We start from the raw sequence: 18,093 nt of genomic DNA, 5'->3' as shown, positions 1-18,093 counted from the left end.
ATTGGCTTCGACGCCAAGCTAAGGCCCAGTCTTGAGGACAAGATAAAGGCCTTTTCCTCCAATCTGTGCTAAACCAGTCTCGGAGCGTTCCCGCTCGGCCAGACTCTTTACGCCACGACTTCTTTCTTTGCTTTACAAAAGATTGGCAACGCCCCCTATCCCCATTTCCCCCCCTTTCCGCCCAGACGTTCGTGGGGTTGGGGCGGGGCGACCTGACTGTGTTGCGGAAGCAGGTACCGAAAGCTTTTTGCGGCATGGTGGACGCTTTCTGGCCTCGGCTGACTACAGGTGCGAGGACTCCGCGAGACCGCTACCCGCGTGGGCGAGGGGAAGCTACTGGGGCGCCGTGCCCGTAATGAGCGGCCCGTTCGCATTTGGAGCGATCCAGCCTTCGCGTTTCCCGCAACTTTTCGAACGCTGCTGTGCCCAGAGTTCCAGAACCCACGGCTTTCATGCGTGGGAGTTCGAGAACTCCGGCCCCGGGCCGTTCGGAGATGCCCGTAAGGCGAGCGGTCTTGTTGCCGCTGCTCGTGACCGGGGCCCTACTCGCCGTGCTGCTAGAGCCGACCCGGTGCCAGGAGCCTGAAACTCCGGATTGGAGGATGACATTGAAGACGATCAGAAACGGCGTTCATAAGATCGATACTTACATAAACGCCGCTCTGGATCTCCTGGGAGGAGAAGACGGACTCTGTCACTATAAATGCAGTGATGGTAATAATCATACTATATTAGAAGAAATGTATATGTGTTCGACGATTCGTTATAAAGCCAAACGTGTTGAGTGAATTTTAAATTTTTTTTCCTATTCAAAGGTATGTTAAGAGAGGGTCATAAAAATAAATAACAAGGAAAACACATGACTTGTTTTTGCTAAAGTCAGGAAAATCTGAGGTTCCCAGGCAGCTTCATAATAGGCAAAAACAGGTTGTAAATTCAATATAGTTATTCAAATCAGACAGTGTCTTTAGATTGCAGGTGACAGATGTAAACATGACAAACTGGAGATTGAACAGCATACTCCTGTATTTGACTATTGCAGAAATAGTTCATATTAAATTTAGTGGAACTTAAACCCAGATAAATGGTTATAGGATTGAAGTCTCCTGTTTGTACTTTCAAGGGATGCCTAAAATATTTGTTTAAAATATTAGCAATAATATTATTTTGGCTCCTTACTGCATACAATATACCTGTTGTTATAGCTTATCGTGATCTTAAGCATATTCAGTTCATGTTATTTTGTGAAAATGCCAAGGATTATATTGCAGAAGAGATTATGTAATCATCAATTTTGCTAAACAGATTACAAAATTTGAAAATGGATGTGAAACATAATCCCTTCTTCTTTCAACAGTACTTTAAAAGGTTAGGTTAACTCATTGAAACCCAGTTTTCACTTCTGGGTTTCTTTAATTCCTAGAATTTACTGTGGTTTCACAACCTTAATCTTATGCCCATATCATTAGTAGAAGCTTGGCAAATGGTTAGAAATAAACCTCTAGATAGTAAGGCTAAAGTAAATTAATAGAACTTTATTATTAACAAGCCCAAACTGAATAGCTATATTAAAAAAAAAACCTGACTGGCATTTTAATTTCATAATGGGTATCCAGTACAGCACTTCAAATAATTAACAGAAGGTATCTCCAAAGGCAGTAGTGATTCATTTGGTCACAATTTGAGAATTGCATTGCAGTTTTATGTTCATTCATTTGGTAAGTTCATGCAATTCAAGGGGCATGATTTCTGAATAGACATATATAGTACTGTGAGATTAAGTTGTTTCATTTTTGTATACCATAATTAAAATAAAGACTATCTTGTTAAATTCAGACAATTGAGACAATAGATGGATTTGTGGTATGGATATGGAACTAGGGACTTTGGTTCAAATCCAGACTCAGTGGAAATTCAGAGAATGACCTGGTAGCTGCATTTCATCTCATCCCAAGTACTTTACCAGGTTATTGTTAAGAGGAAAAGTTTGAAGGAGAAAGTGCTATGTACAGTACCTTAAGTCCCTGCAAATTGTGATGTATAACTAATGAATATATCTATAAAAATAGATCAATAATTTCTTAGCTTTGTCTTGAGTGAGTCTGGAAAAATCAGAAGCATTTTAAATATTCTAATCCAGGGCTAGCTAACTTTTTCCAGACCGAGTGCCCACCGCACACACACGAACTATCAAAATGCAGCGTGCAGGTGCTCCCTGTGGATGCCCCCCCTGTGGGGGCCCCCCTGCCCCCCTGCGAATGCGTGCACTGCCCTGCATATGCCCTGCCCTTGCGCATGGATGCACGCTCCTCCTCATGTGCCCTGATCCCACACATGTGTGGCAGAAGACCAGCTGGCTGGTGGGAGGTGCACGGGCATGCACAGCAGAGCTGAACTGGGGCGACGGCTCGTGTGCTCACAGAAAGGGCGCTGCGAGCCACCTCTGGCACGTGTGCCATAGGTTCTCTATCATGGTTCTAATTTAAGCACTTAATGTTTTACAGGATACAAACCTTTACCTCGCTACAACTATAAGCCTGTACCACCCAACGGATGTGGTTCTCCACTCTTTGGAGTTCATGTAAGTTACTAACAGATGTGCAGAATATTACATGATCCTTTCACAGAACCCATGGGGGCACTTGGTCTAAACACACATTTTGGATGTTTGGGCTTGTGCATGGAACAAAATGAATTTGTTTTTTTTTCTAGGTAGGAGTGGCAGTTGGGGATACAGAAAAAGTCAAAGGTACTAGCAGTAGCAATAGCACTTAAGACTTATATACCGCTTTACAGTGCTTTACAGCCCTCTCTAAGCAGTTTACAGTCAGCATATTGCCCCCAAAAATCTAGGTCTTCATTTTACCCACCTCGGAAGGATGGAAGGCTGAGTCAATCTTGAGCCTGACGAGATTTGAATTGCCAAATTGCAGGCAGCCTGCAGTCAGCAGAAGTACTCTGCAGTACTGCACTCTAACCACTGGGCCACCATGGCTCACTAGCACCTGAAATGAGGGAGGGAAGGCAACGGGTGGCTGAAGAAATGGGATATGCCATTCTGGGACTTCAGCAATGGCAGAGCGGGTGGGAAGCAACTGAGAAGACGGAGAATGGATGAGTGATGACATGTGCTATTATGTGGAGAACAGGAGAGAAGGGTGAAAGTGTAGCAGCCTTATTTTACACATCCTATTCAGTTTTATTTCACCCAGACCCAGATAGTAAAAGCTTCCTGAGTTTTGGTTAAAGAGTGAGTCCTGAATATATGTTTTGAAGAAAGCGGCAGTGCTAAAACAATGTATATCTGAGTTAAATTTCAGTAGGTGCGCTTTTACAGTATTGAGTTGAATAGCACACCAAATCATAAATAATGAATCCTGTTATCTCTTAGTCTAATATTTCTTAGTGTCTTGTGAAAATATTCTTTATCTATCATGGCATATTAAATTTCTTTACACTCTGAATTAAAGTAAGCTCTTTCCTACTTTTGATAATAGACAGTTGTAGCACCAGAGAATAACTTATAGTGATAACAGGCAAATCAGTGAGGTATAATATAGTAAATCAATGTAATTCTGTTACAGTACAATTTATGGAGGCTCATTCAGTGAAAGTTTAAAGGACCAATTTGAGGTGATTTTTAAGATTTTCACTTATTCACTTGGTTTTGTTACTAAATTTTTTATGGCCCTCACAGTATGATTTTCCTGACAGCTGGGAAATCTATTACCAATATTTGGTATCAGATTGCAAAGTATCAATAATATAATTTCCTGCTGATGGAAGAGACCAAAGAAATTGGGAGTGGAAAGGTTTAAATCAAGTTAGTTAGTGAATTTTAACCTGCTACCCCTTTTCCTATCTCTTCAAATCAGCACAAAAGCCTGAAAAATCTACCAGTTGTTTAACATCATTCCACTATTATCACTTCCTTGTAGTTCCAACTTTCAAAAAGTACAGTTAAAAAGTGTCCTCCCCCGCTCCTCATAATATTGCCCTCTTCAGACATAATGTACTTATTGTGTGGAGGAGTTTTTCTTATTTTTTGATCGATGCATTGCAGCATTCCTATCACCTTTCATCCATTCTCGGAGCTCCTTCAGAAGAAACAATTTCTTAATTTTATGGGATTGAAGCATTTAACTCTCAAGATGCTAATCATTGGAACTTGTTTTTCAGTTTGACATTGGCATTCCTTCAATGACAAAATGCTGCAATCGGCATGACAGATGTTATGACACCTGTGGTAGCAAAAAACATGATTGTGACGAGCAGTTTCAATATTGCCTTTCAAAGATCTGCAGAGACGTGCAGAAGACATTAGGAATACCTGAGTCTGTGCAAGGTGAGCCACTCTTGAGAAATATGGTGTGACAGAGATTTACCAAGATTATATAATCTGAGCCCAACTAAACGAAATTTAAACCAGAAGATCAGGTTAATGTGATTGCATTATCTACAACTTGGTTTTTCTACATGTTCAAATGGATAGGTATGTACTTCTGTTAGTTATTTAAAGGATATAATGTTTAAATGTAGTATATAGCAGAATCACCCATTAGGTTTTACTTAAAACTCTTCGGATTAAACCATCCACTTAGTTTTCAGGATTAAATTAAATTACTTGTGGATAACCATTTAGATATGAGCCAGCAGTGTGCAGCAGCTGCTAAAAAAGCCAACACAGTTCTGGGCTGCATAAACAGAGGGATAGAATCAAGATCACGTGAAGTGTTAGTGCCACTTTATAATGCCTTGGTAAGGCCACACTTGGAATATTGCATCCAGTTTTGGTCGCCACGATGTAAAAAAGATGTTGAGACTCTAGAAAGAATGCAGAGAAGAGCAACAAAGATGATTAGGGGACTGGAGGCTAAAACATATGAAGAACGGTTGCAGGAACTGGGTATGTCTAGTTTAATAAAAAGAAGGACTAGGGAAGACATGATAGCAGTGTTCCAATATCTCAGGGGTTGCCACAAAGAAGAGGGAGTCGGGCTGTTCTCCAAAGCACCTGAGGGTAGAACAAGAAGCAATGGGTGGAAACTGATCAAAGAAAGAAGCAACTTAGAACTAAGGAGAAATTTCCTGACAGTTAGAACAATTAATAAGTGGAACGACTTGCCTGCAGAAGTTGTGAATGCTCCAACACTGGAAATTTTTAAGAAAATGTTGGGTAACCATCTGACTGAGATAGTGTAGGGTTTCTTGCCTGGGCAGGGGGTTGGACTAGAAGGCCTCCAAGGTCCCTTCCAACTCTGTTGTTATATTATATATTATATTATATTACTTGTAGGCTAAACTAATTGTTTCTCCATCTAATTTTTTTTCTTTACTTCCTTTAAATGTGGATTTAAAACTCGTTCTGCAAGCAAGAGGATGGGGAAGAGAATAAAATATCCAAGTTTTGCTAGTTTAAAAAATCATTGTCGCTTCATAAACATATTTGTGATAATTTATTGATATTGTAGGGATGCGATGGCTCAGTGGCTAAGACACTGAGCTTGTCAATTGAAAGGTCGGCAGTTCAGCGGTTTGAATCCCTAGTGTTGTGTAACGGAGTGAGCTCCCATTACTTGCCCAGCTTCTGCCAACCTAGCAGTTCGAAAGCACATAAAAAATGCAAGTAGGAAAATAGGAACCACCTCTGGTGGGAAGGTAACAGTGCCTATGCCTTTGGTGTTTAGTCATGCTGGGCACATGACCACGGAGACGTCTTGAGACAGCTCTGGCTCTTCGCCTTTGAAATGGAGATGAGCACTGCCCCCTAGAGTCAGGAACAACTAGCTCATATGTGTGAGGGGAACCTTAACCTTTATTGATATTGTACACGAACCTTAACCTTTATTGATATTGTAACTGTAAGTAAATTATACTTACAGTTGTTACAAATATGCATTAATATTATTGTGATTAATATTTAATACTGTTTTGGTTTGTTAATGTAGAAATGTTTCAGATGGAGAAATAAGGAAAATTAGCTATTTGCATCGCTCTTCAGATTGTATGTCTATACTCTTAAATTATTAATTAATTTCTCCTATCTTAGCTATCTGGATGAAGTCTATCAAGAAAGCAGTAATGGGAGATGATACTGCATTTTTTTACATTAAAGTAATATAGAAGACATTGTACATTATTTAGCTGCTCCGAAATTCTTCCCAAAGTCATACCAATAAAATAATAAGATATACAATATATGACTAGCAAGCTTCTTGTAAACATGAACAGTTCTAATTCTAAATCTTTGTAGGTTAATCTCTGCAACTTCAGATTGGGTAAAGAACATAATATTAATTGTGATTTGAATCACCCATTGCCCAAAACTATGATTGTACTATGCTTTATTTATCTTTTCTCCTCAAGCAGGTAATGACACCTTTTCTTTATGGTATCATTAAAAATATTTTCCTATCTTGCAGCCTGTGAATCTACCGTACAACTAGTGTTCGATGCAGTCATACATCTTGGGTGCAAGCCATATCTTGACAGTCAAAGAGCTGCATGTGTATGCCAGTATGAAGTCAACAGAGACCTGTAACATGATTTTTCTGAAGTGATAGAGCCCTTTATTGTTACAAAGCTGTCCTAAGGATACAGTGAGCATGCAAATGGACTGTCTACTCACCGGAAGACATTAATGGGTATATTTTTATGTAGCACTTCTTTCATCAGTATGCATTCTTAAACTATAAGGATCTGGGGCACCTCTTTTAGAGATGAAAAGGATATTTTGACAACTGCCTTAAGTAGATAAGATTGTCAATGAATGCTGCTCTAAACTGAAGGAAGTGAATTCTGAAATCCATGGGATAAAGTAAAGAAGAAAAAAAAAAGGTCAATCCTTGGGGTCACAATGAATCAATCTCTCTTTTGGTTGATTTTTGTTTTAGAAGAAAAGTACCCAAAAAGGCAAAAACCAAATATTTGAAAGACTTTAAAAAATATGACTGACAACATTCAGTTACTTGTATACTGACATTGTGTGGTCTATGTAGTATTTTTTCCTACAACAAAATTGCTGTTTTCCACTTGTCCAAGGGTATTGTAATTCTGTGAAAACAATATATATTGTTAACTATTTAAAAAATGTCAATTGAAGAGAAATATCCTATCATGAATTGAAAAACCAGCAAATGTTTGATACAAATATATTTGTCCTTTAGTCTGTATATGCTGTTTAAATATTACATCCTTTTTATCTTGGAATATCTCAAAATTTAATTTTAAAACTAATTTATCATTCTTTCTTATGGCTATGAATCACTTTAACTGTGCAAGAATTCTTTCATGGGTTTTCATAATTTCATTTTTTTACATCAAAGTTTTATATAGTTCTCATTCCCGACGTTTCTATAAATAATCTCTACTGAAGCAAATTCTGCCTTAAGTATAAAAATTATAAAAACTGCTGAATTACTTGATATTACTTGAATGGTCTTTGGTGCAATTTCTTCTAGTGCCTTTATTAATGAAATGGACATTTTAAAAGTGATTAGGTGTGAAATAAAATTACCTGTTTAGAAAGGGAAAAAATTAAACATGCTAAATTGAATATATGTCATGTATTTTTTCCATCAACAACATTTAAGAAAACAACTACTAGAAGAATTTACAGGAGTCGCTTGATAATATTTATTTATTTATTTATTTATTTATTTAGTCGCTTTATTATCTTCTACCATTTTGTATTTGTTAGCCTTTGCATCCAGTTTCTTGATAACTACCTAAGATTTTATGAGAGAAGTTTGATAATTCCTTTGTACTGTGCCAGAAATCCAGCCTGCTATTATTTTATCTCATGGGTATTTGTGTACAGGAAAAAAGGATTGGAAGTTATCCTCCATTGAACACGTTTGCTTAAATTATATACTGTATTGTTGCACTAGTAGAGTCATTAAAGCAAGTAACTCAGGGTTCTATGAATCTGAAGCTATGGCTTGCTTGAATAAAATAAGTTACACCAGTAAAACAGTATAAGATGGCAGCATCGGGTGAAATGCTACCGGTTCACACCGGTTCATGCGAATCGGTGTGATAAAAGCTGTAAGTTTGTCTGAACTGGTATTTCCGACTATCAGCTGTGCTGCGCAATCTATATTTGCTAGAAAACAGGAAATCCTGCTTTCTAGCGAATCTAAATTGCACGGCACTGCTGTTCTCACCCCTCACTGTTCTACTTACTTTGTTAAGCCGCCTTTTCCCGCACAAAGAGTGTGTTTGGTGTGCACTGCGCATGCGTGCACAGCAAATCTGCAAAGGATTTTACCACTGGACGATGTATAATAGTAAATATCTAAAAAGCTGATCTTCAGTGAGCATTCTGGCAACTATGAAGTACTTGTCAGAGCTTATCCAGATCACACTTTTTTTAAATTCTTCTCTTTCTTTTTTATTCTGCTATAGTTGCAGCAATAAGATAGTGAAGTAGTGCAATATGAAATGCCCTAAGATGTATTTAAAAATAAAAGGGGAAATACATTCTGACTTGAAATTCATTTGAAAGGCATACTTAATTGAAATATACATTAGCCAATAGGAGATAAGAATAAGGAATACCTTCAGTCTACCATTTTTCTTAGTATTTTTCCCATAGTATATATGTGTGTTTTTAAATTGTATTTACTTATTTGGAAAATATAAAGGCTGCCCTAATCAGTCATGACTCTGGGTGGCTTGCAAAATGCATAGTGAGGGAATTAAAAGCAAAGAAGCCTTTTTTTGCTAAAACAGAAAGTCCAGCAAAAGTGAATAACCACTCAAAAGACTATCTTCACTTTCAATTGGTAATTTGCATTTTCAATAGTAATAGTTCAGTGGCTAATTAAAATATGTGAATGCACTTGAAAGCTATTTGTAGCTTTCTTTGATTATAACAAAAGTAACAAAATGTACAAATAATTATCACTCAGTTTTAACTATTTTCTTCCTTTAGTTTCCTAGCAAACTCTGTGAGAGTGGTCAGCCAAGAAGATCCTTAATGACAAAGATTTGTATCCAAGCAGGAATTGATTCACATTCTTAAATCTTTATTAAACCTAATTCATAAAGTAGTGATACAGAATTTCCATAGTCTTCAACTTACAACAGTTCATTTAGTGACCGTTCAAAGTTGCAACAGCACTGAAAAAAGTGACATGACCGTTTTTCACTCTTACAACCTTTGCAGCATCCCCCATGATCATGTGATCAAAATTAAGATGTTTGGCACTTGGTTCCTACTTATCGCCATTGCTGTGTCCCGGGGTCATGTGATCAGCTTTTGCAATCTTTTGACAAGTAAATGGAGAAGCCAGATTCACTTAACCACCGGGTTACTAACTTATCAACTGCAGTGATTCACTTAACCGCTCTGGCAAGAAAATGGGGCAAAACTGATTTAACAAATGTCTTACTTAAAAACAGAAATTTTGGGCTCAATTGTGGTTGTAAGTGAACGACTACCTATATCAGGGGTCTCCAACCTTGGTCCCTTTAAGACTTGTGGTCCCTTTAAGCTTTGCTGGCTGAGGGATTCTGGGAATTGAAGTCCACAAGTCTTAAAGGGACCAAGGTTGGAGACCCCTGACCTATATTGTATAAAAACTGTCCTGCCCTTAAAAAGCAGCTACATGTCTCATTCATAAAGAAGACATAGGACTGGGCTCCATAACATGGGACCATCCTATCTGATGGATCACCTGTTCCCAGTTACCATCAACCCATCCCATTAGATCTAATAGAGAAGGCATACTGCGGGAACATCAATGAGGGACATACCATTTCAGAGCAGAAGGCAGGAGACATGCCTTCTCTACCATGGTGCTTACTTTATTGAAGATTCTCTCCTTCCCACCCCTTCTCAAAATAAGATTCGCTCCATGTTTTTGATATTTTGGAAGACCCACAAAACCTGGTTATGTTATCAGATCTGGGTCTCTCAGGGAACTAGAGGCATGCTTGGAAGGATCCATTGTTGAGGTGGCTATTCATATTCTCTCTTTGCCCAGGGTTTGTATATCTGTTTGTATATAACATTTTTAAATGTGGATTTTTATGTTTTTATATCTATTCTTTAACCAATTCTTGTGTGCGTTCCAGAGTCCTTTTTTTAGTGAGATGGGCGGAGATACAAATTTGATTAATAAATAAATGCAATAAATGTTAAGAAGAGAAGTAGGACACAGTATCTGTCTTAATATGTAACAATATATAATAGCATTCTATTTAGGTATTACATACCTAAATAGAATGCTATCATTACTGGTTTCATATTTCAAGTAAAAAAAAATACCACTGTGCCTTGAGAATATCTGTTTTATCCAAATTGAGTGAAATTTAATATTCATTTGACTTTTGTGGAGTGTAAAATACAGAACATTTTATTTTTATTTATTTTTATTTATTTTATTTGTCATAACAATATATATAAGCATCACACAAAAGGTTATATAGTATATAAACATATATATGAGGAAATATAAGGAGGTATAAGCATAAATATATATATATGTATATATGTATATATGTATATATGTATATATAAAAGAAAAAAATAGGACAGGAACGGTAGGCATGTTTGTGCTCTTATGCACGCCCCTTATGGGCCTCTTAGGAATGGGGTGAGGTCAATAGTAGAAAGTTTTTGGTTAAAGCTTTTGGGATTATGGAAGAGACCACAGAGTCAGGTAAAATGTTCCAAGCACTGATGATTCTGTTACAGAAGTCATATTTTCTGCAATCTAGATTAAAGCGGTTAACATTAAGTTTAAATCTATGGTTGCTCTTGTATTATTGCAATTAAAGCTGAAGTAGTCTTTAACAGGAAGTACATTACAGTAGATGATTCTATGAGTTAAACTCAGGTCTTGTCAAAGGCGATGGAGTTCTAAGTTTTCTAAGCCTAGGATTTCAAGTCTGGTGGGATAAGGTATTTTGTTGTTTTCAGAGGAGTGGAGAACTCTTCTTGTAAAATATTTCTGGACACGTTCAATTGTATTGATGTCAGAAATGTGGTATGGGTTCCAGACAGGCGAGCTGTATTCAAGGATTGGCCTAGCAAATGTTTTATATGCTCTGGTTAGTAGTGTAGTGTTTTTGGAAAAGAAGCTACGCAAGATTAGGTTTACAACTCTTAGAGCCTTTTTTGTTATGTAGTTGCAGTGGGCTTTGGCACTTAGGTTATTTGAAAACTCCAAGGTCTTTTACAGGGTGGGAGTTATCTGTAAGGTAACGTCCATCAAGCATGTACTTAGTGTTTGGGTCTTTTTTCCAATATGTAAAACTGAGCATTTGCTGATTGAGATTTGGAGTTGCCAAGTTTTAGACCAAGCGGTTAGATGATCAAGGTCTTTTTGAATGGTAGATGTATTGTCGGTGGTGTTAAATAGTTTGACATCGTCGGCAAAGAGAACACAATTACTTGAGATATGGTCACAAAGATCATTTATGTATAGTATGAAGAGTGTTGGTCCAAGAACGCTGCCTTGAGGAACGCCACAGGATTTCTGTGATCTTCATGAACATGGTGTTCATGATCCAGTGGCTTGAAGGTTTCCTGTCTCTAGCACCAGTGGTGCTATTCAGCCAGTTCTATCCAGTTTGGGAGAACTGGTGGCGGCGGCGGCGGGAGGCTCCGTCCACCCTCCTGGATGTCATCACATCCCTTTTTTGACATTCTGCACATGTGCGGGAGGCCATGCATATGTGCAGAGGTGGCACGTGCAAGCTCCCATTTGCGAACTGGTAGCGAAGGTAAGTGAATACCACGCCTGCACCAGCAGATTTCTGAAATGTTTTCTTGGTCACTATGAAGTTCTTAAATCACTTGGCAAAACTTTTGCAGAACATTTTGATATAAAAATTCAGAAGGGTTCTTTTCAGCTTTATTAATGTGCCATGTAAACTCAATGTGTATCCTATATCATATGTTTGTGGTTGTATTTAAAATCATTAGTAGTGATCTTTAGTAGATAAGTAATCATTCAGGGAAGCTTTCCTGACACACAATTTAAAAATTTCTAGCTTGGCACATGCTGCTATTTTTCAGGTGTCTTCAAAATCCCCTCCGATTAACTTGGGAATCTGTAATTGCATATTAATTATAACTCTACTAACATGAAAATAACAGGGATGCTGTCGCTCAGTGGCTAAGATGCTGAGCTTGTTGATCGAAAGGTCAGCAGTTCAGCAGTTTGAATCCCTATTGCCGCATAACGGGGTGAGCTCCCATTACTTGTTCCAGCTTCTGCCACCCTAGCAGTTCGAAAGCACGTAAAAAATGCAAGTAGAAAAAAATAGGAACCACTTTGGTGGGAAGGTAACAGCGTTACGTGCGCCTTTGGCATTTAGTCATGCCAGCCACATGATCACGGAGACGTCTTTGGACAGCGCTGGTTCTTCGGCTTAGAAACGGAGATGAACATCGTCCTCTAAAGTTGGGAACGACTAGCACATATGTACGAGGGGAACCTTTATCTTTACTTAACATGAAAATGTTTGCAGTGTGTTTTTGATACAGCTCATAGAGATAAAATGGATCCATAGCAAAAGCATTTTAATAGATTAAAATGCTGCTTTATAGATTAAGTAAGGAATTTGACAAAGGACATTTTGATGGTTTTAGCAAGCACTTTTTTAAAAAAATAATCCAGATTTTTAAATATGTAGAATCTGAACAGCATTTTGGCTTGCCACCAACTTTTCTTGTAACATGACAGGAATTTATATGGATTATCTTGATGTAGGTCCAAAGTACAGTACAAATAATCTGTGAAGCACAAGTTAAAAGAAAAAGAGGAAAAGAACAGTTTCTTTTCCTCTTAAACTTTCTTTAACATGTTTTAAAAAGTAGAGTAATTTAAAGAGGAAAGAATTTCAACTGAGATAATCTAGAAGGAGAGTGAACTTGCAATTCTATGTTCAAATCCTGTGCTGTTTTATTTTTATTATTTATGAGGCTTCTTATATGTATTTTAAAAATGCATTGCTCTTATCATAAAGACTTCATCAAGCAATATATAGGAATGGACTATGAGACCAATATAAAATGGACCCTCTGCCAAAAAAAAAACAAAAAAACCAGATCTCAGGAGGGCTGCATTCAGCTCCATTTTTGCTGGCAGAGGGTTGCAGGAAGCCGTACCAGCCAAAAACGGAGATTGGGAACCAGTTTTTGCTGACAGAGCACCCAGACCATCACAGGCACACCAGTGGCACTGAGCTGGCCATGACTACTCTGGCTATGCCCATCCCAGTTCTCTGAGGTCAAACACAACCCTGATGCAGCCCTCAATGAAATCAAGTTTGATACCCCTGTTATAAAGCCTAGGAAGGAGGCAATGGCAAACTACTTCTGAAATCTTGCCAAGAAAACTGCAGGGACTTGCTCAGATTTAGGGCAGACTTGAAGGCACCAAAATACTTACAAAGTTACCTATATATTACCTATAATAAAGGTGGGATAAAAATCTAATAAAACAAATACTATGCAGGTATTAACAAATGTTATGGACATAATTATAAATACTATTATATATTCTAAAATTAAAAATACTGTAGCAAAAGCTTAGCTATTTATTACAACAAATATTTCCAAGTGGATGACTCTTGACATCTATCAGTCAGAAGATATTGGGCATATATTCCAACTACCTTTCCTTAATTTTTTTCTATTGTTAGTTTTGTTTCAAAGGAGGAAATAGGTAATAAAGTAAAAATTAATGCCATATGGGCCCTATCCATGCAGCACTTGAGGCAAAGTTCAATATATCTCATTTATAAGCAGCCATTCTAATTATGGGGCACTTCTATAATCCTGATGGGTTTTGTAATGGCAAAAGTAAAGCCTCCCCCTTTTTTTCATGCAAATACTTGTGCACTCTACGGATTAACCTTTTCACTATGGCTAATATAATTATATATGAAAGCATCCCATGGCATTGGAGACCAAGAGGAGGAGGCAGAGGAGCAGTGTTCCCTGCACGAGGAAGGCTGGCTCTTCTCGAAAGGATATCCCCATTTCCAAATGTGTGGTAAGGATGGTGACTTGTTAGGGCAGCCTTCCTTCATGCAGCTCCCCCCCCCTTTTCTTCTCCAGAGATCTGTCAAGGCAGAAGTTGGACTCAGAGTTGGACTCTGCAGGACTGTGACATGGGCTGCCACAAAGAAGAGGGAGTCAAGCTATTCTCCAAAGCAGCTGAAGGCAGGACAAGAAGCAATGGATGGAAACTAATCAAGGAGAGAAGCAATCTAGAACTAAGGAGAAAATTTCTGGCAGAGGGAACAATTAATCAGTGGACAGTGCCTCCAGAAGTTGTGAATGCTCAGAGGAAACTGCTTCCTGCAAACTTTCTCCTCCATGGTTCCACATGCAGAAGCATTGTCCTCCAGCTCCTGTGGGGGGGCAGGTAAGGCTGGGAGGCGGGAATCCAGAGGTCTCCAGTGGAGGAAGGTGAGACCAAGAAGTCCCAAAGCCTCATCTGTCAGAGGAGTCTTACCGTCCCTCTCAGGCCATGCAGAGGACCCCCAGAGAGCAGTGCGGGTGGCCAGAGCCCTCGGAAGCAGAGGGCAAGGGCCCAGCCCGGCCCTCTAGCTGGTGGAGCACTGGGATCCTGCAGCCCAGCCCAGCCCCGCTTCTGTAAGGGGGTGCCCAGCTATGCTTACCTCTTCCTCGAGGCTGCTGCTGTGCTGTGCTTGCTCTCCTTTGCCAGGTTGCTCATGGTGCAGGGCAACAAAGTGCATGGGTCGATGGGAGGCCTATTCCCTCTCAATGTGAGGAGACCTGGCTTTGTAAGCAAAGCAGCCTCAGCAATAGAATGAAAGACCCTCAGGAGAGGCAAGAGGATGGTGAGAGGGTAGCAGGTGCTAAGTGCTAAGGCAGGACTTCCCTCAGACCCTCCCTCTCATTCCTTCCTCCCTCCCTCCTTTTCCTTTCAATATCCTCCCTCCCTCTCCCTCCTCCTCCTTCCTACCCATCCTCCCTCCTTCCCTGCATCCTTCTCATTGCCTTCTTCTTCCTTCCTTCCTTTCTTTCCTTCCTTCCTCCCTCCCTCTCTCGCTCCCTCCCCCTCCTTCCTACCCTGCCTCTCTCCTTCCTTGCCTCCCTCCTTCTCATTGCCGCCTTCTTCCTTCTTTCCTTCCTTCTTCCCGCCCTCCCTCCCTCCCTCCACACCCAGGAAGGGACAAGGGGAGGGGTAGAGGGTACCAGTGCTGCTGATAGCCATGGCTTTCCCATGTGGGTGGGTGGGTTTGAGCTGTCCAGTGAAAGGAAGGCCCTTGCAGGCTGCAGGCCATCTAGGTGGCGGAGGCACTAGTGGGTGCGACGCTGCTGCTGGGGATCTACATGCTGATCTACAACAACTTTGTGGCGGCCACCCATGCTGGAACACAGTCAGTGAGCGCTTCCCTTTCACTGGACATCAGCCTCTGTCCGACTCCTATGCACAGACCCAAGGGGAGCACCTGTCTGCACTGAGGTAGGCTGGGGCTGGGACGGCGGGAGCCGGCCCCTCACTGTCTCCAGGGCAAGATCTAACCACATTGCGGGTCAGATCTGGCCCGCTTAGCCTTGAGTTTGACATGTCTGCTTTAAAAAAACCTACCAGTTCAGATCAAGTATCCTGAACTCATGGTGATGGTAGGGAGGAAACAGCTGAAAATTAAATTGCAGATTGGTTTGTTCTTATGGAAATTAGGAATTTCCATAGCAGAATTTCTAGCCTGAAAGGAATTTTGGCAAGAAAGATTGGCTGGTGTTTTGCTTTCAATTGCTTTGGTAAGTTAAAGTAACAACCATTTTGTTAGACCTGCCATTCTGAGAGTTTGGAATAAATATAAAACAAGTTTTTCAGTGAAGGTGCCTCTGGGCATCTCCCAACAGAAAGCTTTTTTTAGAAAAGAAATGGTGACAAGACCAACTAGTGGACTTGTGGTAAAACAGTATCTTTCAGCTTGGGTGACCCTACCCTCAAGTTAAGGAAGAGCTAGATTCAGAAGGTCATGTCTGCCATTGGTTTACATATCTACAATTGAAAGAAAGATTCAAATTAGACAAAAAGAATGATGGGTTTAACTTTGTTAAAAATGAATTGGAAATCTTAATGTGTGATAATGATGAATATATTATTGCTAAAGTCTATAAAATATTATTTAAATCTGGAAAATGAACAAGTAAAGCATTTTATGATTCAGTGGGCAACGAACTTTGGATATAATGCAATACTTGAAAAATGGGAGAATATGTGGAAGAAAGATTTAAAAATTACATTAAATTATAATTTAAAAGAAAACTTCTATAAGATTATGTATCATTGATATTTAATTCCAGACAAGTTGTCATGAATGTATAAAGGCATTTCAAATGAATGTTGGAGATGTAAATGTAAAGAAGGGACTTTTATAGGGACATTTATAGTGGATGGGTGATAAAGCAAAGAAATATTGGAGTAGGATTCATACCTTAATACAGAAAATGCTTAAAGTGAATATAAACAGAAAACCAGATACTTTCCTTTTGGGTTTCATGGAAAAATATTTGGGGAAAAAATGGAACTTTGATGTGTAGGAAGTTAGCACTCACTCCTCTCCTAGAAGAATGAAATATTTTGGAGGATATTGAATAGGGCAAGTATTGTGTTTCTCTGGATGAGAAATGGAGAAACCTTTTTTAAAGACAAAGCAACTTCCTGCCTCATCACACCTTTGTCAATGGTCCATTAAGGCTTCAGCCAAGCTCACTCAATCCCCCCCACCTTTGTCAATGGACTATCATCTGCAACACAATAGGACTCATCTAGCAACAGAAACTCACCACATGGCAAGGCTCAAGCAAGCTTGAGAGACAACCTACAATGTTAGCTAAGACCCCTATACCACCTGGGAGTTTGACAACCAATCAGGGGTACATACAGGAACAGGAAACACCAAGGTGGGGCCCCACAGAGTATAAACTCAGGCACCCAACACTTGTTCTCCCCTTCTGCCTTTTTCCCTTCTCCTTTCCTCTCTGGTTCTTCACCCAACACCTTGGACATGTGATCACCATTAAACCATCTTTCCAAGCAGTCTCCATGTTTCCAATGTCTTTTTCCCCACTTGGAACTGAACCCAGATGGACATTTCTTCCAATAGATGTTATACATGTTAATGGCAGCAAGACTACTCTATGCACAAAAATGGAAGGTCACCTCGATCCCTACAATGGACTGCAAAAATTGATGGAGTTAGCAGAGATGGCTAAATTGGCTGTTTTGATCAAAGAAAAAAAATACAAATACTTTTATTTCTACTTAGAAACCGCTTCTAGGCTTTATGCTTGAGATAGAAAAAAATGAAATTTTGATTTTGGATTTTACTGACTAGTTTGGATTTTACTGACTAGATATATTTGTTGTTATAGAAATAACTAGTAGAAATTACTATGTAAAAGTAAAAAGTTGAGGTTTGATGTTAATACTTTATTTTACTGCACCAAAAGGAGTCATAAGTCAATGCCTTTTCTTTCTTTTCCCCCTTTTCTCTCCTCCCCTTTTCCCTTCCCCATTTTTCCTATTAATTACTGTATTTTCTTTGTATGTGATAAGATTAAGTGAATGGTCTTCAAAATTTAATATTGAAAGAAAAAATTAAAATTGAATCTGCCTGTACAATGGAAGCTTTGTAGTAAAAATTAGCAGGATTTTCAGAGTGCAAAAAAGAAGCATACAAGTTGTAAAAACAGCTGTGAGAGTGCCAGAGAAAGATAACTGAATGGGATAACAGGAAAGGCAAAATGAACTGAAAAACAGGAAAGAACCTATTGTTCTAAGGAGCCATATAATATCCCCAGAACTGAAAACTGAGCATGCCCAACAGTTGATTAATGTTAACTGACACACCGTGCATAAATCAATTTCACTGTATTTATGTACAATTGTTGGAAGAAATATCTATCTGGGTTCAGTTCCAAGTGGGGACAAAGACACTGGAAACATGGAGGCTGCTTGGAAAGATGGTTTAATGGTGGTCAGGATCACATGGCTTGAGATCCTGAACAGAAAAGGGCTGAGATCCTGGGTGCTCCCTGGTTTTATGCTTTTTCTGAGCTTTGAACTTTCTGGGGCACAGGAAGAGTAT

The 18,093-nt window shown here is 39.2% G+C and overlaps 1 protein-coding gene across 1 annotated transcript; it reads left to right on the top strand.

Annotated features, from left to right (window-relative positions):
• Positions 1-207: 207 nt before the first annotated feature.
• PLA2G12A (phospholipase A2 group XIIA) lies at positions 208-7,555 on the top strand. The gene is made up of 4 exons (XM_058193257.1): positions 208-714; positions 2,505-2,581; positions 4,180-4,345; positions 6,423-7,555. The coding sequence occupies exons 1-4, from the start codon at positions 453-455 to the stop codon at positions 6,539-6,541; spliced, it is 624 nt and encodes a 207-aa protein (XP_058049240.1). The 5' UTR covers positions 208-452; the 3' UTR covers positions 6,542-7,555.
• Positions 7,556-18,093: the final 10,538 nt, after the last annotated feature.

This window comes from Ahaetulla prasina, chromosome 8 (genome assembly GCF_028640845.1).
Source record: "Ahaetulla prasina isolate Xishuangbanna chromosome 8, ASM2864084v1, whole genome shotgun sequence".
NCBI lineage: Eukaryota > Metazoa > Chordata > Lepidosauria > Squamata > Colubridae > Ahaetulla > Ahaetulla prasina.
The sequence above is the reverse complement of the archived record's forward strand: the minus strand, read 5'-3'. Positions and strand labels throughout refer to the sequence as shown.